The sequence below is a fragment of the Lagopus leucura genome, unplaced genomic scaffold (genome assembly GCF_019238085.1).
Source record: "Lagopus leucura isolate 7727_CA_CO unplaced genomic scaffold, USGS_WTPT01 Super-Scaffold_73, whole genome shotgun sequence".
NCBI classification, from domain to species: domain Eukaryota; kingdom Metazoa; phylum Chordata; class Aves; order Galliformes; family Phasianidae; genus Lagopus; species Lagopus leucura.
This window is the reverse complement of record NW_024962252.1, coordinates 49,148,377-49,171,878: the sequence shown is the minus strand read 5'-3', so window position 1 is coordinate 49,171,878 and position 23,502 is coordinate 49,148,377. Positions and strand designations below refer to the sequence as shown.

General features: G+C 41.0%; 1 protein-coding gene across 1 annotated transcript; it reads left to right on the top strand.

Moving 5' to 3' along the window:
• Positions 1–2,205: 2,205 nt before the first annotated feature.
• IFNGR1 (interferon gamma receptor 1) lies at positions 2,206–23,353 on the top strand. The gene is made up of 7 exons (XM_042885525.1): positions 2,206–2,313; positions 9,834–9,948; positions 10,335–10,507; positions 11,210–11,370; positions 12,153–12,330; positions 13,394–13,509; positions 18,278–23,353. Exons 1-7 carry the CDS (start codon positions 2,226–2,228, stop codon positions 18,767–18,769), a joined length of 1,323 nt encoding a protein of 440 aa, XP_042741459.1. The 5' UTR covers positions 2,206–2,225; the 3' UTR covers positions 18,770–23,353.
• The last annotated feature ends 149 nt before the right edge of the window (positions 23,354–23,502 follow it).

The following is a 23,502-nucleotide window of genomic DNA, read 5'->3' as shown; positions in this document are numbered from 1 at the left end:
TTCCTGACAGATTAACAGGATGTAGAGAAGGTAAGGTTTGTTCATTTGTTCATTCTGCAGAGGGAGGTCTGATTGCCTGTATGTTTTGAAATTGAACATAGCTAGTGCTTCAACAACTGGGAAAAAGTGCTGGTGGGAGGTAAATCACTTATGATGTTGATTTCTCCATCGTTAAAGAAGAGGCGGCCCTAGCTTTGGAACACACCTTTGCTAAGAATATTTCCACACAGGCTGCAAACATTGGAACATTTGAAGCATCTCTAGCTTAGTTTTCCAAAGGACCAAAGCAGTTATTTCAAAGCAAAAACCCTGAAGGTCTAGCATGTAGCCCGCTTTGTGAGAAAGTGTGTATCTGCAAAGGCTGTCATTGAGAATCAGTGGAATAAACATTTCTGACTAAATGAAGTGAACATCCTAACTATTTCTGCAAGACAGCAAAACCCCAAGGAGTGCTGCTGCACATGGATGTGAGGGCACAAGAATTTTGTAACAGAATTATGTGACAGCTAAACAAACAAACAAATAAACAAGATGGGGAAGCTTGTCCCATGATGTGAAAAGTATATGTTGCTGCAAGACCTTCCTCACACACAGGCATGTGACTGCCATTTGGGCTACTGATGAAAAGGCAATACAAAGAGGAAGTTACAATACACGATAATTGCTTTGATTTTTGTATGTATGTATGTATGTATTTATTTATTTCTGTTCTAGGATATAACCATTCAAGAGAGGGAAAAATGTTAGCCAGGTGGCAAAGTTCTGGCAAGAATGGGTTCCACTGCCATGAAGTAGAGCAGCCTCTGTCTGGAACTTGCTGTCACTTATTTTTGTGCAAAATAGAGTTTTAATCTGTTGGAAAATACTTAGGCATATCACTGTCTAAGCAGCCAGTATTTGCATGACAGTGAGCAGACACTCCTTCCAGCAGGCAGGTTTGTGGCTGTTGGCAACAGGGCTCATGGCTGTGTCCATTCTGCAATGGAGCTCAGGGAGCACAGGAGTGAGCACAGCTTGGCAATCCATCTTCCTTGCTGAAGATGAGGGCTCTCCAACCCATGGTGGTCCTATACCCCCCAGTGCCACTTCACCAGTGTTTCTCAGCCCTGCGGTGAGGGGTTCTCTTAGAACCAGGTGCCAGCTTGTGAAGCCTGCCCTTCTCCTATCCATTGCCCCTTCACAAGTCATGCTGCCTCCTCAGTTTTACAAACATAGATAGTAGTGCAGCAGGCAGCAAGAAAAACAATTCCTCTGCCCCTTTCTGCAGGGTTACAGTTTGGGACAAGGAATGAAGGCAAGGGAGCAGCTGAAGAAATTCTTTTCCAAAGAGAGCCTTAGAAAGAGGAAGCGCGATGAATCCAGCGATTAGCTATTTCCTCCTTTCTGTCTCTTTGAAAGCCTGGGAAGAAGCAGGGCTGTGAGGGATCCCTTGCTCCATTTTGCATCTGGAGGAAGACTTATTTGCTGGCCAAGCTTCATGTGGGGACAAAGTATCCTGTGGGAGCCATACAGGGTGTTTGAGGCACAGAACTGCTATCATTGGGGACAAGTGGGGGCATGGGAACAGGATGGGAAGGGCAGCTATCACCATCCGCCTTGGCAGCATTTTATGAGACCTTTGGCAGTGAACATGAACACGTTATTTGCAAGAAGGGCTAAAATCTCAGTATAAATGAGGGTCCCTCTACACAGATGGCCTCAGAGGACTGTTTCTGAATATCTCTGGGCAACAGGTTCTGTTCTCTGAGCTCAGGCTGTTACTTTCAGCCCAGCTGACCCCTGACCAGGAGAAAAAAGCTCCCGCAGACAGGAAGGAGCAGGAGCACTGTTAGCGATCACATAGAACAAACAGAAGCGGAAGGGAGGCTAGAAAAGGGCATTTGCTTTTTTTTTTTTTTTTTTTTTTTTTTTTTAATTTTATTTGTATTTTTTAACAAAATTGGGTTACAAAGAGTCACAACACGACCAAAGCAGAAAGATGTTTTATCAGCGGTCAGGGCTGGTGGATATAAAGCAGTATCAGCACTTAACAAAAACAAAAACAAAACAAAACAAACACACTACAACAACCCACAAGACACCCGAACTCCCTCTCGGAGGCCTCCCCGCCCCCTCCGCCTCAGCGCCCGCCCCTTCCCGTCCGGGTGCAAGCGCGGCGCGGCGCTTGCTCGGCACGGCTCGCTGTGGTCTTCGCTGCAGCCGCGGTCGCGCCGCCGCCGGGCACTATGGGGGCCCCGCTGGCCCTAATGGTGCTGACGGCCCTGGTGGCGGCCGGCCGGAACGCGGCCTCCCTCCAGGAGCGGCCTCCCGCAGGTAACGGGTCGGGTTGGGGGTGCCGCTGGGGGCGGGAGGGGGCGGCGGAGCGGAGCGGACTACGCTGCCAGTGCTCTACGCCCACCTCGTGCGCGGCGGCAGCAAGAAAATGGAGGCTGTGCCCGGCCATCCCGGCGCTGTCCCGGCACGGAGGGCTTGGAGCGCGAGGGGGCCGCGCGTTGGCGGTGGGCGGGCCGCGTACGGAGCGGTGCTGGGCCGGCAGCAGCCGCTGCAAGCTGTCCGGGCGGGGTTACGGTGCGCTCCTTGTGTTGTGGAATTGAAGTGAAAGGTGGGGAGCGCATGGCTGTGAGTTCTAACAGGGCCTGGGGACCTATGGCCGCGGGGCGCTTCCAGCCACACGCGGGGCTGGAGGTGTGCTCAGGGCCGCCGGCAGCATCCGGTCCGGACTCTGAGCAGGTGGGACAGTGACAAATAAACGAAGACGGGAGAAATAGTCGGATCTGTGGGTTTCACTTCCATCCGGGACGGTTCAGTACCACCGGAGAGAGCCGTCTGTTGTCATGGCTCACGTCTGAAGAAGGCGCGCTTTATTGAGAATGGCATGGAGCTCCGTTACACTCCTTGCATGAGTTTAAAAGTAGGAGCATGCCTGCACTTGGATACGAGCGGCCCTGGCACTGGGCAGGACTGGGGAAGATGGCTGGGGCTCACCTGCTGGGTGCTGGGGGCTGTAAGACTTGCAGGCCAGCTGCTGACGTGCTACAGGGCACCCATCTTGCCAAAATCCAGGCTTACTCAGCACAGCGTTTATCACAGTGGGGCTGCTATGGGATAGCTGATATATATACATACATACATACATATCAAGCTTCCTGAGAAAACTAGCACTTTCTTTCTACACAAGCACAGCAAACCCTGAAAGGAACAGCACATGCTTCTGAGGTATGTTTTGGCAACACGAACAGGGGTTTTCGTGATGACTAGCACTGAGGTTAGCCATAGCCTCAGTAACTGAACCATTCAGAGACTCCGACATTTAAGCCAAAAATTGTTTTGTTTTTTTTTTTTTTTAGCTAACAAAAACATGCAGGGAATTTTGATATCACTGTGTATTAGATCAATGAAGAAACAGGCTGTATCCGTACTGACAAACTGTTATTACACAGATGCAAACAGATATGCAGTATTAGATTGGAAAAACATGAACAGAAGAGTGGGAATTCTGAAACATGTTTATGTGTTCTTTTGTTAGAAAGAGTAATTACTTTCTGCAGATTCAGTAGGGGCTTTTGGTGTCCTGGTAGTGTATGATATATATACTTCAGGCAATGAGGAAGTGCCCTTCTGTCAGTTATCTCTTGCTCCAGGATGTAACTTTTCCTTGAAAAGGCAGGCAGCAGTTATCTGAGTAGCTGATACATGCCTGCAGCTGGTTGCTTGTGTCAGCCTCTGTCTGCCTGTGACTCATCGGTGGTGCAAGGCTCTTGGCCATGGGAACTATTTTTATTTCTGTATCCAGAATGAGGTTTCTGATCAAGGTTACAATAGCAACAGTAGACATAGACTATGATGCAGCATCAGGTGTGTCTTGCACCTTGGAAGCAAGTTTTCCAGACAGCTTGTGTAATTCCTGTTTGTGGCTGACCAGTGTGTGTGGTTGTCTTTTTGGTTTGTTATTTTGGCTCTTATTACTGGCAGTCATAGCAGTTCTTCTCAGCTGCAGACTTTCTAATAGCGCTCTATTTAGATATCTACTTTAATGACTTCTCAGGTATAAAAAAAAAATAAAAAGTAGACACATGTAATGCTGTAATGGGATGATGATGGTAGGGTGGCAAAGTCTTTGCCTACAGCAAATGAGAACAAGCCCAAGTGTAGCATACACAGAAATGCAGGAAAAGAGCTGCTTACCTGTCAAAGGCCTCAGGTAGGCAGGGATCTCCAGCAAGAGATGCTTTCACCTCCAGTGCCAGCCCTTAAATGATGTCTGGGAAGGGATAGATCCTGGCTTCACCCCTTCTGGTCACTCAGGTGCATTGCATTCACCTGAGCTCTGACTTCCCACCAGGTGCTCAATCAGGTGTTCAGGCCATGACTTAGTATTTCCACTACAATGCTGAATATATTTTCAATTTTAATGTCAAAGCAGTTTTTAAGATGTTCATCTTGTGCAACTTCCTGGGTTGTTTTTTTTTATATTTTTTTCTTTAGGACATTGGTCTAGGTCTAACCCAGTTCATACAGCACATTACCTCCATCAGCTTTCATTCGTAAACAACAATTTTAAAAGCACTGTGGGACACCTCAAAATGTTACCCCCAGTCTTTGTACTCTTTTCATCTGTAAATTGAATGTGTTTTCCTTCTTGAATTTAAGATCCTTCTGAGAACTTCTGATAGAACCTTATGCACTGAAATGCTGTTGCTAATTCAAGCTGACTTTAAATAACTTCATTATGAATATACCACCAAGGAAGAAGAGTAGTGTTACAGTTGAGGTGTATGTCCCGAGTTTCTTTAGAGGAGTCAATGAAAGCAGGTGAAGGTGAGCATGGGAGGTTAGCAGATGCTACATGGCTGCTGTCACCCCAGGGGTGGCCAGATAGGTTGCAGGACCAATATCCTTTGCACCTTGGCAGCCTGCTGCCAACCTGCCCTGCTCCCTGCCACAGTGAGCCTAGTGCCAAGGTGCAGACTCTCACCTCTGAGCTGCTTCCAGTCCATTCCTCAGGGTGTAGGTTGCCTTTGTGCAGCCTTTTACTTTTTTTTCCACGAGGGGGAGATTTGGATTAGATGCTGGGGAAGTTTTTCACAGAAAGGGGCAGTGAGGTGCTGGCACAGACAACTCACAGAAGCTGTGGATGCCCCATGCCTGGAGACATTCAGGGCCAGGTTGGATGCAGCCCTGCGCAACCTTATTTAGCACCTGATTTAGTGGTTGGCAGCCCTGCCCACAGCGGGGGGATTGCAACTGGGTGGTCTTTGAGGTCCTTACCAGCCTAAGTTGTGGTGATTCTGTGATTGCTGTGGTCTTGCAGAAGTGTTCTCAGGGTTGTGCGGATTTACCTGGACATTTTAGCCTTTTCTTCCTCTTCAGTAGTGTTGATGGGCTAAGGAGAAATGATTTTTTTTTTTTAATATTTATGGAGGCACCAAAGCTGCTGCCCTTCCTGAGTGCTGTGAATGTGAATGTATGAGCTCAGATGGAGCACGGGGCTGACATAAGGGGGCACAATGCTTTCCTAGCCAGCAACCCAGAAGGATGGATCTTTAACTTTGTCAAGGCTGTCAGAAAGACAATAGAGACTTCAGCAACCATGATTTTGCACAGAAGTAGAATTAGGTACGTGCGTTATGAAACAGCATTCAAGGAACCTTAGGTCTGTGGAGTAAAGGGAGAGGGTAAGCCAATGAGATCTATTTTTTCTTTTAACCAGAGTAAAAGAAACTAGATAGCTTTGGATTTTGAGAGTAAAGAAAAATGTCAGAAAGTAAACATAGGAGTAACAAGAGGCTAAGAGCATGCACAAGTGTTATCTCAGGGTGACTTGGAAGATGACTACCTAACAGAGAATAACAGAAGTGGAAATGCAACCACAAAGCTGACCTCAGCAAACTCTCACCAGCATCAGTTTAAATAGCATAACCAACATGCATAACTCAGAGAGCAACATAGATATATAAACACTGCAAACTAACTAATGTTGGTGTGGCAGAGACCTCTGCAGATGTGATGGGTACTGTAGTGTCTGTGTATAAAATCAAATGTCATCTCAAGTGTGCAGTTATCTTCATTCAAATATTAGAACTTTGGAGACTTCTGTGTCTTCGGCAAACCTGCGTAGCGAACAGGACAGAAATGCATATAGGAGGAGGTTAAAAGCCACTGAAAGACTTTTGTTCTACTGCATGTATATACTGCTAGCTTTCAGGCTGCTGGAAATAATGCATATATTTTAAAATGTCTTCCAAAGTAAAATGAACCTAGCTTAGCAAAGAAGTGTACCTAGCTATGTGCTCTAGCAAAATAGCTCACAGAACTAATCCAGTAGTTGCACACAATATATGGTACAGTGCTGTCTCATAAACATCAGAAAACACTTGCTACTAACTACAAGGCAAACCTTGTTCTGTTTATTGAAATATGATATTGTCTTAGAGGTCAAGGTGGATAGGGCTAATTGCAGGTAGAAATCACCACGTTTTGAACTGGGAGTGAACTAGAACTATTTGAATGTCTTATATGGTGCAGCGTGATTTGATTTACTGGTCAGTTTTCTGCTTGCTTTTTCCATACTTAGTTTGTTTGGTTTTGTGCCTTGAGTGTTGCTGCGTTTCTGTTTGTTTATCTTAAATCAGAAGTTTTCTATTTGAAGAATAGCCTTGTGGCAGCCACTGCCACCTTCCTCGAGTTGCACATGCTGGACTGTGGAAGAGAACAGCTCATGGTGTGTTTAAAAAAATGACTGTTTCATAAATAAAATGGTGTTCAAATAAAGTATTGTGGCGTTTATTTGGCAGTATGCAGAAACAGTATATGTGATGATTAAATGGTAAAGCTTTGGAAATCTGCAGTGCATTTGTGCTGGAATGGAATGTGGCTGACCTGTCCCAGCCTGTGCACGCATCAGGGGGCAGGAAGGAGGAGACATCATTAGAAGTCAGATAGACAATTTGAGGAAGAAGAAACAGTGAGCTGGACACTTAAGATTCTTTTAAAAACAAACAAAAACAGGGGAGGTAATAAACCTGAAGAAAAGAACTAAAGTTGCCTGGTCAAGGTGTTAAAAGTAGACTAGTTTATCCATTTTACACACCCATTTCTAGGTCCTGTGGTCTAATCTGTCATAATGCTGAGCCCTCACTTCAGCATCTTACACTGCTGCAGCTGAAGCTATTGCTGGCTGAACTGACCAAAGTGGTCCTTGGTGGCTCAAGTGACCAGGACCTGTTTGCAGGCAGAGATCTTGTCTTCCATGTAAATAATGTAAATAACTAGTGCAGTTGGGAAAAGGAGATGATAATCCAGGCCTTCCTTGATTTTAGAGTAGAACCAGCAATCCTCAAAAATAAACACAGGCTGAGAACAATTAACATCAAAGTTACTATCTATTTGTTAGACAGTCAGAGACAGGACGGACTGCCTGTGGAGAATAAGGGCAAAGGAGCAAAGGTGTCATCCCCTAGGAAAAGAGGAGGTAATTCTTGGCCTGTGAAACATGGCAAGATGAATGAGTTAAAAGATGTGCTATAAACTTGCTTCTCTACTGGTTTTTGCTCTTACGTAGCATTAAGAATTTTAGCTGTTCAGCCTATGCTGAAGAGTGTGTCTTTGGTCTGTCTTTAAGGATGTGGAGTGGAACATAAAGAGATGGAGACCAGTTCATGGGAGATACTGCTTGGCTAACATCACTAGAAAGAAAGTTGTTAATAGTAAGGATGCAAGGGATGAGACTGTGTGACTCTTGCTCCTGTAAGTGATCCAGGCCACCTTTCTGGTGGTTGAGAGGGTGGTTTAAATGGTGGTGTGGTTTGTGAAGAAGGTTGTCTTTTCAGGAGGAGGGCTTATTTTCTGCTAGTTTCTGCCAGTAATCTCAGAGCTGGAGCATGTTAAAAGTAATCTCTGGGAGGAAGAGCAAAGAACTAAGCTGAGTAATCCTTCTTGGAGTTGGAGGAGTGGAGAGACAATTTAGTAGATTGTTCTTGTTGGTCACTCTGCAGATTTCCTGAGTATTTGGTTCCCATGCCTTAGATTGGTAAGTGGGAATCATGCTCACCTCACTTATGGAGGTGCTGGGAAAATACTTCAGTAGATGTAAATGCTTTGCTGACTTAATATAGCAATAAGCACCATATAAACTTTTAGCTGGAATAATAACTCTTTCATATGAATCACATTTGAATAACTAAGTCATAGAGATGCTTAGAGATTTGAATTAAAGAAAATACTCAAGACTGTTCATTAGCCCTCTGTGTCATCTGTATACAGAATAGAATAAAACTGTGGGAGCAGGAAAAAGCAAAATGTTGTGTAATTGAACAGCTAAATCCATGTAGCTTCTACTGATGATTCAAATATCTCCTGGAATTTCATTGCCTACTCTTCTGCTCAAAGCAGTTCTGTTCTTACAGTAGTACACAACAGTAAGATTTCACAACAGTAAACTGCCTCAAGTATTTACATTTTGGGAAGCAATGTGACATATGTGTGTCTTGACACCTCTTCTGTCAATTTGTCACCTTTTTTTTTTCTTGTGGTTGAGAAATTGATGATTGTGTTCCTTTTTTCCAATAACTGAATGCCACTTTCGTACACGCTGTGAAAGAACCAAACCGCAGCACCGTTCACAGAGTGACGTCTGTTATGTGTATCACAGCTTTGTGGTTAAATTAATAGCAGATCTCAGCCTCTCTGTGCTACTTTCTGTAAAGTGCTGTCTTTGTGGTCTTGTTTTCAAGACATGAAAATTGTTTACTTTCCCTCAATAAATCACAAAGTGAAATGAGAACGCTTCGTTTTGTGAGAAGTTCCCAATGGGCAGGTCAAATATGAGCTAGCTTTCATCATCTCACAAAAGCTAAATTAACAGAGTCAAACACTGAGAATCAGAAATTGAGAAGCTAAGATGTGGCAGTTAAAATAGTTGAGTAACCTTCATTTTTCCTCATCAGAATGCCACGCAGCAGCCTTTAAATAGTCACAGGATCATGTAATTTTCCTTCCCCTGCAGCTGCTCACCAGTGCCCCTGCTGCTGTTGGTGCTCAGAACAGAAGTTTGCTAAATGAGGAAAATATCAGTGCTGCTTCTTATTTTTGTCACTTATTACCTCACCTGTAATGTTATTGAATGTACTTCAAATGATCTCTTGAGCATGGAGCCACGTGCTAACTTCAGTATTCAAATTCCTTACAAATGCTGGTAGCTTTTTATTATCACACACTTTAAAAAAAAAAAAAAAAAAATACTGCTGGGGATGTAAAAATGTCCGTGTCAGAAGTTCACATTGAATCCAAGCTTTATCCAGCAGACCTGTTGTCTTTTGGCAAGGCTGTATTAGGAGACATTAGGCCCCCCTGGAACTCAGAGCCTGCATTCTGCAGCTTTGGTAACATCCCTGCTCAGCCCCATCTGTCTGATTCAGTTCTGAAGAGCAGCAGAAATCTGCAGGACTTGGGCAGATCTCCTCTAACTTCAGAACACACACACTGTCTGTCCTGGCTTATCTGTGTAATATTGACAAAGCTGTGTCATTGTCACAGGTGATGAACCTGGTACATGCTCTCTGGTGGACTTGTTTTCAGCGAGCATGGATTATATGAGGTTTTGAGTTGCAAACAGGAAGAAAACTGTCTCTGCAGGAAAAAGAAAAGTAAATCAGCATGCAGGGCTCAAATGTGTTTGTACTGGTGGCAAACAGGGTCCAATTGGGGAGAATAATCTCCAATTTTTAAGTCTAATTTTTCCAGCCATTTCTAGCATGTTGCCTTTTGCAAATAATAAAGTAATATATTTGATAGTTCTCATATTTTACTAAGTGCAATTGTTTTGTTTCTTCCAGTGCCTTCACCAACAGGGATTTTAGTCACATCCAAAAATTTCAGAACTGTCTTGCACTGGCAGTACCCATCCATGTCTGAAACTCCTCATTTTGTTGTGGAAGTCAAACCTTACCAGTAAGTTCATATTCTTTCACCATTTCCTGCATCTCATTTTTTTCTTGAAGCGAAAACAATCAGTTCATGGAAAACAGTTTTGTTTGTTTGTCCTGAAGTCCTGTAGAATGAAGGTTTCTTAAGTGTAAATTAAGCCAAAATGTGTCTAATTATAACATAGTTGAGACTGGAAGGGACTTATGGAAGTCATCAGATCCAAGCCCTGCTCAAGCAGGGCCACACAGAGCAGGGAGTCCAGCACCATGTCCAAGCAACTTTCGAAGGTCTTCAAGGAGGAGACCCCAACCTGTGCCACCCAGCCATGCTGTTATTTTATCATGGGCAGTGTATTGTTCAGTATTGTCCTGTGGCATATAGTTAATAGTTTTTTCTTGGTCTTTTTACAGCCTTGGCAACTACACAACTGTTTCAACTTGTGTGAACATCTCAGCTACTTCTTGCGATCTATCAGAGGAAATAAAGGAAATTTTTCTGTCTTACTGGTTTCGTATTAAAGCTATTGTAGGATCACAACAGTCTGAGTACATTGAGACAAATGAGTTTGTTTTGCAAAGGCATGGTAAGTCCCATCATAAACTAAGTCTTGTAAATTTTCTCCCAGCATTGTCTTTTTCCTTTCCCTTTCCTTTCCCTTTCCTTTCCCTTCCCTTTCCTTTCCCTTTCCTTTTCAAGTATTCTTTTGTGCTGTTTTATCATGGCTCATAAGGTCAGGAGTCCAGGGCAGAGTGAAGCACGACGATTGTTCAGTAGAAACTTCTGTAGTACTGTCTCTGCAGGGACTTGTTTGTCCTGTCACTGGAGTATTTGAAGATCTTTTTAAAAGCTTTTCAGGGCAGAGAGAAGTGATGAGGACAGTGCATTCCTTGCATGCTTTTTATGTATTTGCCTGGTGGATCAGATACTGAGATAGGGTAAGAAATGGCCCCCACATGCTGTGGACCTTTTGGCATTTAGAAGTTGTTCTCAATTGGTAGGTGATAAATACCTACAATGGACAATAAAGCCCCACTTAACAAGTTGGATTTCATAATGGTAATTTGTTAGTTCCATTTTAGAAGCAGATTCACTAACATACTGAAATGCCTCTTCCCAGTGTTGCAACTATATGATGTTAATAGCATTCAAAATAAATGTATCAATCTTCTCAAGTCTCCACTGAATTTTAGGAATTTAACTATACTTAGCTTGTTTTGTTGAATTTCTTTTTTTCAATACTGTGTTAAAAATGTTGGCCTAATAACAAAGGTAAAACATATTGCAGGAAAAATTGGACCACCAAAGCTGAATCTCTCAAGGCACGGTGCTGAAATCAGAGTTGATATTTACAATCCTGAATTTCCATCTGTGGAGGTTCAGCCTTGGCTCGAAGAAGTTTATTCACAGCTCTCATACTCAGTGATGTTTAGAAATAGTGAAAATGAGGTAAGTTTCAAAGTGAAAAATTAAATTCAAATTAAAAATACGTTTGTGTGTTTTAAATGCTTAGCAAGGAGTTTGCTCTCTGTGACACACCCAGCCTAGATACCAAGAGAATAGCTGAATGTAACAGAATAATGCTGAAGCTCTAACATGTGGGTCGTGATGAAAGAGCTGATTTAAAGGTCTGAATGTTAGAAGACATGCAAATGGGCAACTAACATTCAGACCTTTAAATCAGCTCTTCGTGTTAGTTGTCCATTTGCATGTCTTCTAACAATAGTCAGATGATAGCAGCAGCTGCACACAAACCACAAGGATACTGCATCACACACAATTATTTCTACATACCCACCAAGACACGGATAATTTCACTTGTGCCCCTTTCACTTGTTTCAATAGAGCTTTCATTTCACAAGGTTAACCTTCAAAGTATTGATACCATGTTACTTAGAGTCATAGAGGGTGAACTTTTGGAAAGTGACAGTACGTGGGTTAGAGTTACTTTTTGTAACTATGAACTATGGGTGAAGGTGTGGAATATGGATAGAGCATGTTTTGGATGTGTCTGAAGATTGTTGATGAGAGCACCACATCAAAAGGAACGTTTTAGGGTGGCTCATAGGTTGGTGTCTGAGGTTTCCAGCTGTGGCAAGGCATGTATCTGTAGGAGCCACATCTAATGATATTTTTGTAACATTTTAGAGGTGTTAGAAGATACTGTAACATTTGTATTGAGTCAAATGATACCTTATTTTGATTTTTGATATATATATGTTTTCTTTTAGAGCAGAAAAAATTTCACTGTAGCAGACTGTGAGATGAGTGAATGTAGCCTGAACATCCCAGTTCCTTCTGAAGGTTCCATGTACTGTGTTTCGGCAAACGGGCATTTTTATGATGATCTGATAGTTGGTGCCCAGTCGGAAGAAAGTTGCATTTGGGTTCCTCCCGAGCAGGCTTGGAGTAAGCAGACTCTTAAACTGTACAAAGAATCTCTTGAGTCTGATCAGAGATATGATACAGCAAGTTGCTGAAGCTGTGGTGCAGCCATGGGACCACTTGGACATCTATGGGAGAGTATGAAAAAAGGAAAAGCGTGAGCATTCTTTTCGAAATGCACTCTCTCAGTTCTAAAGGCTTTTAAACACTATGTATTATTTTCAAGTAACCTTGATTTTCCTGGGTACTTTTCCAACCTCACTGGTATCCTAAAACGTGCTTTCTTTGCACCTGGTCATTTGTGGAATTAACAAATGACAGATGAATTGTTCATTGAGTGACGGCTTTTGGAAACACCGAGCCTATCTTCTAATAAATGGCATCTTGCTGAATCATATCACTGAAGAAAGTGTGTGCGGACATTCTGGAGCTTAAAGTGACTCTGAATTTGTAATTAAAAAAAAATGTAATAAAATCTGTTTTTGTCTTAATTAAAGGGAATGAAGGCAGTTAGTGTCTCAACTTTGTATCTCTAGTACAGTTTGACTTTTTTTTTTTTAAATACTCCATCATGGTTCTAAACTTCATCAGGGAAAGAGAGAAAATTTCTAAAAGCAGTCATGTATTGTTTTTTTTTTATTGTTATGCACAGGAAGAGCAGTGTGGTTGAGGGGGAAGACTAAGGAAGATTGGACTTGTGGACTCCTGTTAGTTTTAGATAACAATTCTGCATTGTGGAAAATTTCACATTTCAATTTTGTTGCACAAAGATTATGTGCAGCAATTCTTATGGCAGTTAATAGGATATCACACAGAGAATGTGTTGCTTTTTTAGAAAAAAGTTTGTTCCCATACGGACTTGCTAAGGAGGAAAAAGAAACAGTTATTTAATTCCTTTACTTCTATAAAAGCATGACTGTTGGATAAATTGAAAATCTCTCGTAATTTTTATTGATTTTGTGTATTGTTTTACAAGTTCTCTTGAGTGGGGGGAAAAAAAGCAATAAATCGATAAATTCACATTTGTTCTAAATGGTATAGTATTTATTTTCCCAGCTGCTTAATGGAATTTGTTCTACTTTCCTAGGTACACTAATTACTATAATTGTATCTGCAATTATACTGATTGTGGGGCTAACTTTGACAGTGTGTTATGGCTGCAAGAAGCTAAGGAAGAAAAACATAAAGCTGCCTAAATCTTTGGTAAGTTTAGCCTTGCTGTCTGTGTCAGATTTGTCATCTCCAACTGGGTAATTTTTTTTTTCTTTGTAACAACAACTTTATGGTCATTTTGGTTGTTTGTGCCATGATCACATAGAAGTTTAGAATTTATACCAGTCTTAAGATTCTGATTGCCTCTACAATCAGTTGTATTCAACTGATTCAAATCAGTTGTCCTGTATTGGCTTTAGGATTAGACTTTGGTGGCTGTTTAACTGATGTAACATTACTTGATCTATTTTGAGAACTTAGTTCCCAAAAACCCGTTTGTGTGTACGTAGGCAGATTTGTATTCACTGTAATGGGGGGTTGGACTCGATGATCTCTGGAGGTCCCTTCCAACCCCTACAATTCTGTGATTCTGTGATTCTGTAATAGCAGAGACATAAGAATTATTGACGTTAGAAGATACTTTTTGAGGTTGTCTTGTTTTTTGCTCAGGCGGGTTGCTCCAGACTTCACCCCCTGGGGTTTTGAACATCTCTAAGGAAGAAGACTCCACTACCTGTCTGGGCAACCTAGTCTAGAGTTCTAATAACTTTGCAGTAGGAGACTGTTTTCTTATGTTCAGTTAGGATTTCATCTGTTTGGGTTTTGTGCCCGTTGCCTTTTGTCCTGTCACTTGATGTGCATGAGATTCCTTCATTACATAGTGATACTGTAATACTGCTGAGTATTACAATCTTCTTAGTGATGTGCAGAGTAAGAAGGAAAAAAAGAAGTAATAACACTGTAGAAAAAGGGAGGAAAAAGTAGTAGGGGAAATCAGTTCTCACAATGAGCAGTTACAGGGAAGAGGATCAGCTCTGCCTTAAAAGCTCTCTGCAGTGCTTGAAGAGCAGTAGAAGCCTCAGTGCTTTCATACCAAGCAAGAGTGAATGTCTGGCAAGTATCACTCTGCTGTCCTTAGTTATAGCAGCTGAACAACCAATAGCAGTCGAAAGAATTTTCAAGAACTGTCATGTGAGGTAGTAGTAATTCTTAAATGATAATCATATCAAATCTGTATCTTGGCAGTAAGTCTCATAAAGACTTCTCTAGTGAAGAGACATTCCACATTCTTCAACTTCAGGACTCTTAAAGTGACACATAATGCAGGGTAGCTGTTACCTTCCTGGAGCCTGCTTTGTTTGGAATAGAATGTTAGCAGGCGGCATTGCTCTGACTAAATGAAGATGTCCTAGCAAGTTACACTGGGTCCCTTTGTCCTAAGCAGTCATCTAGTCCACCAAATTGTGCAGAAAGTCTGATTTACAGCACTCATAAGAATCATTTTAATACACGAGATATGAATAGCATTGGGAATGCAAAATGAGTAATTAATAACTTATGATTTATCTTCATACTATTAAAATTATATTTTAAATACCTTGGATTATTAGTTTAATGAATTACTAATGCAAGCAATAATTTATATGAGTAAGTTTTAATGGAGGGAAGAGTTATCCCTGCAGGCATCTGTTACTGAACTTTTGTGCTTTACCTGATCTTGTCTGAGAGTGAAAAATCTCAGGAGTGTTTCCAAATGTCAGAAGGCTGTAGACAAGATGTCCCACTGTAAATCTGCTGCTTTCCAGCGATCTGCTTCAGTTAGATACTATACAGTCAGATCATTTGAGTGACCTTCAGGAGGCTGAAACTCTACATCAGAAAGCTGCCTTAGCTGCTGAGATATTACAGGCAAATAAGGGGAGAAAATCCATCGTCATTTAGATCACAAGAGCTTTAATAACATTGTCGCGATGCTGCTCAGGTCTTCCCAAGAGTGCCATGTCAGTCACATTCAGGTCTTTCAATGTGGACATAAAATGGTCACTACCATTAGAGAAAGTGTTACTTTAAATGTTTGAAATACCCTTGTTCATAACAAGGCCCCACAAGAAATATAAATCTAGTGAAATGGGACAGATTCCTAACAATAATTCATGATGCTGGTGTGCTGCTGGATGACAGGAACCTGATATTTCAGTGTCTAGCTGCAGAGAGAACCATTTGTTTTCATCCAGTTACCTCACAAAGAGTATTTCAAGATGCTGATACCTTACAGTCATCATCCTCATTCATTCCAACTTGTCCTTCATGTGGAAGCAGATTCTTGTTGTAAGATCTACGATAGCAGTTTATCCATTTTAAGAGGAGCCAGTCCTTAATTTACTGATAAGCTGTGGCCATCTTTGTTTACTTCAACTTTGCTGTGTTTTATTCAGTGTTCTTGTCTTTAAATGGTGGAAAATGTCTCAGTAGGAAGAGAACACACTAACTCCACAAGGCAAAGCCTTATCAAAAAGTATCAAGGTGTATTTTTATCTCGTGCTTAAGTAAACTTTTCTGCAAGCTGCTGATGCTTTTTCTGAGTGTGAAGGGGTGACATGGTTGTGTTCTCTCGCTGTATTTGCATAACACTTAGAAATAGTGTCAGTTTGTGACTGGATTTTTTGGTTATTAGGATTATATGACATACATTTTCAATTTGAAGAAACCGTAATTGCTTGTCCCCGTAAATCTTACTGGTGATATTTGGCATAAATAATTACTGTCTTAAAAGAAAGAAGTTAGTTCATTAACATTTGTGAAGGATTTTTTTCCCTATGGACACTTACAGGACAGCAACGTAGTTTTCTAATTGCACATTCACCCAGCATTAATTTGTTGTGAAATTATGCAAGGGCTGTGTAGATTTCAGTGTTCTAATAGGATTTGGAATAGATCTCTTAAATGCTCTTCCAGAAAACCTGCTCCTGAAAGTTGCTGGGAATGTGTAGGTGGACAAGCCCTTAGTAAAACTGCTGATAGCACTGCCTGTTACTGGTAGTATGCACAAAGGAAAAATATTAACTCACTTATGGTAAACACTGGTTTAGAATAGTAACCCAGGTCTTAATTGCACTTGTTCCTGGAGGTGCTTTGAGTATCATTACAGTTATTGTAGTAAGTTCTTTTATTTGAAGCTGTATTAAATTCATGAACTGCTAAATTGTGTTGTAAATCCATGACTAAGTGACTCTCAAGGAACCTTTGCTACCAGGAAACCCACAAGGGTTTTTCCTTTGTACGGCTTCCTTCTTTTATGGAACAGAAATGTCTTGTATCACAGAGAGAGAACTGGTTTTCTTTTCACAGACACAGGTCTTAGATGTAGTTGTACAGAAGCACTGATTTTATTCTTGGGGTCTTTCTCTAGGCATTCCCAGACACCACTGTGAGATGCAGTACCTTTGTAGAGTACAAACACCCTCTTAATGTATTTTAGGACTAAGGCTTTAGAAGTGGGTGAAAATCATAGAATCATAGAATGGCCTGGTTGAAAAGGACCACAATAACCATCTAGTTTCTACCCTGCCATGGACAGGGTCACCAACCACCAGACCAGGCAGCCCAGAGCCACATCCAGCCTGGCCTTGAATGCCTGCAAGGATGGGGCATCCACAACCGCCTTGGGCAACCTTGGGCAAGCATGATCAAGCACACATAGTACCATAAATGGGTATCAGGGCAACTGAGGGGAAAGTTTTGAGGTTGAAGGTAGAAATGCATGGAAGGTATCAGCTCTAATGAAGTCAGCACACCATGCCAGTAGGAATGTAGAGATACAGTCTCACATATTCCAAGCAAGGAATATGCATGTAAAGCAGTCAGATTCGATCATTTGGTTGTGAAAGTGCTCACAGTTCTTATACAAACACAGACTGGGGGATTCTTTTTGCCTATTAGGAGCTTTACTGAAACAGCACTGTTTTTCATCCTTTTCTAATCCCAACCTACCTCCCTTTCTTCCCAATTTTTCTTCAACCTATATTTTTCAAGTCAAATTACGCTCTAGACCGTCTCAAAAAACAGTGACCATTTGTATCTCATAAAGAATTTAACTCACAGGAAGTAGCTTATAGCCTGAGATATACATACATGACTAATTAGGAAATTTGGAAAAGGATTCTTGAACTGAGTAACCCTTTCTCTCCATGCTTTCTTGTAGCTTTAGAGAGCAACATTATACAGTTAAAAGTTTATCCTTGTTCTTCATATATATTATTAAAAATAACTTAAATCAAGAGAATCTAAACAGCCTGAAGGCATGTCTTAATGATTTAGAGCAAGCTCAAGCCTGGCTGTTGAAGAACTTAATGTTTCTTACTACAATAGATTTTTCAAAGCAAAGCTTTAAAGTCTGTTGCAGTGTTGAGCCAGCGCTTAGTGATACAGGAGAAATAACCAAGCAGTCTTCAGCATAAATGCAGCTACTGGGAATGTGTGAAGGTTCTTAAATCACTGTAAAGATCTGTTTCCAAAGATCTTTTCCCTTCCAGATGAGACACTTGCCACAAATATTGCTCATTACAAATTAGCTACAGGGTGTAAAGGTCCACAGCAAATTCAAGAGGAGTGTTATATCATTTTCTTCTTACCCTGTTTCTTCTTCCCCACTGTAAGCTTCAAATGACTTAAATTACAGTGAGTGAAAATGACACACGTGAAATGGGTTTGGTCTTTGCATACATACTTGCATGTAGGAAGCATTTTGGAAAGGTTGTATAAAAGCATTAATGTATAACAGCTGGAGTCATACTGCCTGCTGACCTTGCCACATTGTCATTTTGCTGATTTCTGCTGGAATTGGTTATAATTCAGTCTGTGTTCCAAACTTGTGTATTTTTTTTTCTTTTTTTAATGCTCTAAACTTCAACAGAAGTTAAAGCCACTGAATTAATAGATATGTGGAAGTAAAAGTAATGTATTTTTTTCCTCACTTAAGGTCAGTGTGATAAGAAACTTGAATCTAGACAACAGCTTCGAGTCAAGATCAGAAGCAAAAGACATTTGTGCAGTGAGCGTCATGCCAGTCCCATCTGTGGGTGTCTCATCATCAATGAATGACGATGAAGCCTTGCTGAATATGGAGTCAGAAGAAGAAGCTGTTACTCCTGAAAATTTCAGTGAGGGAACATCTTCTGGTCCTCCTCTGGAGGCATCAGACAAAGTGGAAGAGACCTCTGTGTGGGAAGATACAGAAATACCTTCTGATGTTGAACAGAATCATACAGAAAATTTCATTTCTGATAGTAGCCAAACAGATGTATGTGGTAACTCCTCAGGTCCAGTGATTTCTGCCACAGAAATTCGACAAGCAGTCATTCCAAGCAGCTGTCCCAAGTTTTCTGGCTATGACAAGCCTCACGTACCACTAGATATGTTGATAGACGTTGGTGAAGAGCAGCCTGTGATTGCATACAGGTCAACGGAGTAACTGCGATAGCTGAAATGTTTAACCAGAGGTTGTAAACAGCAGCATTACTGAAGAGAACAAAGAGTCTGGGCTGTGTTTTGGATGTCTACAGGTTGTGCTTGTACTGATGGAAACAGCATAGCCAGTATCCACCTTAATGCAATGGAATCTTGAAATGGAACTGAGAATAGTGCCTGAAAACTGTATCAAAAACTTTGGGGAAGGATTCATGATAGCCTGTCTCTTACAGAAAAGTTTGTGTGTAGGACATGGCTTACTATTTCTTGTTTGAACAAAATGATTGTGTTGTTTGAACAGTACTCCATGAAGGGCAAAGGTTTTATTGGGGAGTGTAAAAAGAGCTGCTGTGTCAACTATTCCTTTCTGTTTCAAGTACTTTTCAAAGGTAATGAACTGAATGCTTAATGAGTCCTTGGTTATGACAGAGATGTGCTAGAAAAATTCAACTTTTTTCAGAAGTATTTTCTTCCTTATATTTGCATTCCCTAAAGTGCTTGAAGAGTACTAGGAAATCCTAGTATTTCCTTTAAGTAAGAATATAGTTGTAACTTTTTCCTGTGTCATTTAAGAACTTGATTTTGTGGCCAAGAACCAGTTGTTTATCCTCTTTTCTGCAACTGCAGGTGTGTACCAGAGCCATTACTTAGCACATTTCAGTGAGTAAATATTAAACCTTTTTTTTCTTTTTTTCTCTTTTTTATTTTTTTAACTTGAAAGCACAAATCTTGTGAAAAGCTGTTCTTTAAAATTTCTGTATGGCAGGATCCAGCTGCCTATGTGTGTTGTGGTAATGTCACATTTTGGATAGCTCCCATATAAGTGTACTAGCTGGTCCTTATTGGAGTGAGGGAGGGGAAAGAAAGAAGCATGTAACAGGCACAGGCAGTTACACAGATTCTTTGGAAAGAGGGGAAGTTTTTTCCAACTGCATAAGATGCATAAAAATGCATGTCTTCTTCCAGAGCATATTTTTCCTAAATCTTAGAAGAATGTAGAGTTTTCTAATAGAAACCAGCATTACTTCTGCCAATCACATTTTTTTTGCAGCAAGTTAAAAAATGACAAAAAGGTAGTAATTTTTGTGACATAACTCAGGAATCATTAATCATAGAATCACAGAATGGCCAGGGTTGGAAGGGACCTCAAGGATCCTGAAGGTCCAACCACCCTGCTGCAGGCTCTCTACATTTAATACATACCTCTACATTTAATACTAGACCAGGCTGCCCAGGTCCCCATCCAACCTGGCCTTGAACACCTCCAGGGATGAGGCATCCCCAGCCTCTCTGGGCAGCCTGTTCCAGCACCTCACCACTCTCATAGTAAAGAACTTCCCCCTAGAAACTGCACCAAACTGTAAACACTCAGAAATACATCTCAAAATAGTTGAGAAGTAGTGTGATAATGTGGAGTTCTTACATCACTGTTATCTGCTCTGGATGTTTTCATGCAAGATTATAATTTTGAAAAGTAAAAGATGTGAATCTTATTTTTTTTCTATTTAAAAACTTTAGAAGTCTGATGCCTACAAATCAGTTATTTGCCCTTGAGTCCACATTTGGTGGTGTTTTTTTGTTGTTATATGACTGTAGGAAATGTTTGTGATAATACCAAAGGTTAGTTTGAAGAAAAGGTGTATTTTTACAGGTAGTAAAACACAGGCTTAAGGAAGTGCATGTAGAAAACTGTCTTTGTTTTAAAAGATAGTTTTTGTAGGTATATCAGAAATGTTTACTTTCTATAGCAGGTTGTTTTAAAGGAACATGTACTTTTGTCCTTATATTTCTCAGTGGCATGAGTATTCCTAATGTAAAGCTCACACGGCAGCTACTGGACTGCTTCCTTTCCTGTAGATGACTGACATTAACCACAATTGTATATGCTGAATTCCCAAAGGTTTGAAGACAATAGCAATTTTTCCCATTCTCTGTTCACAGGAAGATAACAGTTCCATTAACAGTTTAGGAAAAACCAAATCAAACAGGTGAATTCTGTAACTATGGTATAATGGAGAACCCAGCTAGAAAGATTAATGTGTTACCTGGCTGTGATTTGTTCCTTTGTTATAGTCAAGTGTGGTGAGACCCCAGGGTAAGTTGGTTTTTGTCATGTTTGGTTTGAGTTCCTAGAAGGCACTGTAGGTGAAGTAGTGCTCAGAGTGCACTAATGTATGGATATCTTTGCTGCAGACATGAAGAGAACAACTCTTGGTGTTACACAAAAGCTTTGAAAATTAGAAATAACTTGCGGTCGAACCTTCAGCTCAGCTGACTTCTCAGTTAATGGTTCACCACTGACAAGTACTTTCAGCTGTCTGTTCTGCCAAGGAGGTGTTTCGTGCAGAGCTGCAAGGTGCTTTCATTCTTTCACTGTCATTTCTTTCAGGCTTTGTTTGTTTGTTTATAAATAGGAACTGCCAGGAATACCTCAGGACTTGACAGATTTTAGCTAAGTGCCTAAATCTAACTTAGGTCTGCCTCAAGGTTCAGAAGGGAAAAGCAGGGTCTTAGAAATCACTGCATTAGCTTATTTTAGGAAAGGAAGGTTGTGACCAGATATTAATTTGTTGAGTAACTTTTTCCTTTGCTAACGCTCAGCATATTTCAGCTTAGCATACTTTACACCTTATTTTCCTTCTCTCAGCTTTGTCCTGAACTGCTACTGTACCCCAAGGAGATCAAAACTTAGCTGTTGTAGGCATTCCGTTTAGTGTGTCTGCCTCAAAACTATTCTGTCATAAGTATGTAAGTTCTTGGAAATGTGAGGTTTACGTTCTTAACTCTTTGTTGGTACCCTGCCACTGTTAGAAAAATTATTGCCTGAGAGTAGGCATCATGGATCTGTGAACAGAATAGCTCTCCAATTATTTGCTGTTCTGGAAAAGTATTTCTTTCTGTTAAATTTTTGCTGGAAGAGAAGTGGTATTTTTTTGCCTGTTTGAGAGCAGGCAGACCAAGTATTTTGTTGTTTTCCCCCACCACTCTTAGATACTACTGCATTATATGCTGTTTTTTCTGGATCGTTCAAGATGTTCTGTGGGCCAGTAGGCTTCGTGTTCCCCAGGCCTTTCTACAGCAGTTGTCAGCTGGAATGTTAAGAGTGAGACTAAGAACAGAGCAAGTGCACGATGGTATTTCTGCTAGGATCTGATCTGGTTCCCAGCAGCTGCAGCGTGAAATCTTTTTGGAGCAAGGAATGCAGAAATGCCTCACCAGACACAGCACTGCTTTGGCAGCTCTACCGTACCAAAAAATTGAGCCATGTCAGTTTGAAGATAGAATAGGTAGTATTTAGTTATACGTTTTCATTTATCCATTGAATGTATTTAAATGAATAAGCTCATACTCTTTTGGTGAGAACAAAAGCTTTGCTGAAGCTCCTAAATATTTGTTTATAGTACCTTGACAGTGGATATTAAGAAGCCTAACACTTGCAGGGTCAAAAGCACTTAACATGCATGCTGCTTACTGACATAAAATATCAGCTATTCAGTATGACACACAGGGAAGTTTTTACCACTTTTACCTGTTTCAGGTGATTTTTTACTCTTGTTACGGCTGCTCAGCATCTTTCTCTTCCTATCTCCTACAGATGATTTGGGAGTCGATAGAGTGCAAGACTTCAGAACGTTCTGTGCTTTGTCAAACCATGTGCATCACAGCCTTTGGGGCTAATGCCTAGCAACTTCTCTAAGAGCTGCTTTCACTGTCCTTTTTGCACAGACGCTGTAGTTTTATACTCTGTGGTTAGAGTCATAGGGTGCTTTGAGTTGGAAGGGACCTTAAAGGTCATCCGGTCCAACTCCCCCACAATTAAATATTGCAGCAGCCATCTGTGCTGTGCTGGCACAGAAGGGTAAAATGTTCTGGATTTCTAATTTTTCTACATAAATAATGTAGCTTAGAAATAGTTATTTACAAATCTGTTGGCATCTGTGAAAACAAAATGCAGCGGCTGGGTTGCTTAGCTAAGTTTGTATGTAGCCCGTCACTAGTTTGGATTCTAGGTAATAAGGTGTCATTGCAAAAACCTGTTTTTCTCAACTAAGGCTTGAAATAACTGACTACTCTGAAATGGTGCCATATAAGCAGTTCAGTACTAGTGGATAGAGCTATTGCACTTAATTCATATTAGTAGTTTCAGCATGTCTTTTCTTAAATGCACCTTTTCATCTTCCGAGTTTCTAAACCCAAAATACAGATTTCCTACAGTGACCTGCATAGATTATTTTTAAGTCTGGTTTTTAAAAATTCAGTCCTTTAAATAGAAGGTCTGTATTTATTCTTACACTCTGTGTTCTCTAAATGGATGCAAGCATCAGACCGTGTGGAACCTCCACAGGCCTGCAGTTTGTCTCCCCAGATGGGCATTGTTCCTTCTCCGCATCTATCTGAAGACTTCACAAAGCCACCAGGCAATCTGCTCAAGCCGTTGTCATCCTTAGAAAGCATTTCCTTAATGTCTAACCCAAGCCTTCCTATCTTCAGAAACCATCTGCAGTGAGCCTGTCTCAATTTTATTACCAGTGTAAGTAGTCTATCTTAAAAATGTTTGTATATGGAATTAAAAAACCTCAAGAGACAAGTGTGTGTGTGCTCTCCTTTTTCCTTCTGTCAGCTTCTGTGCTGAAGACTCAGTCTGCTTTTGAAGCGTGCTCAGTTAACTCACAGTAGGTAGCACGTGCTTGAGTATTACTGAAAGTGAATGGACAGCACTGGGGGGCTGTGTAATTG

What these genes read in the sequence shown, in the direction of transcription:
- IFNGR1 (XM_042885525.1), top strand. Translation starts at nt 2,226, where the DNA reads ATGGGGGCCCCGCTGGCCCTAATGGTGCTGACGGCCCTGGTGGCGGCC. An exon ending in GTGGAAGTCAAACCTTACCA is followed by an intron (nt 9,949 to 10,334) that starts GTAAGTTCATAT and finishes GTCTTTTTACAG; the next exon opens with CCTTGGCAACTACACAACTG. An exon ending in TTAGAAATAGTGAAAATGAG is followed by an intron (nt 11,371 to 12,152) that starts GTAAGTTTCAAA and finishes GTTTTCTTTTAG; the next exon opens with AGCAGAAAAAATTTCACTGT.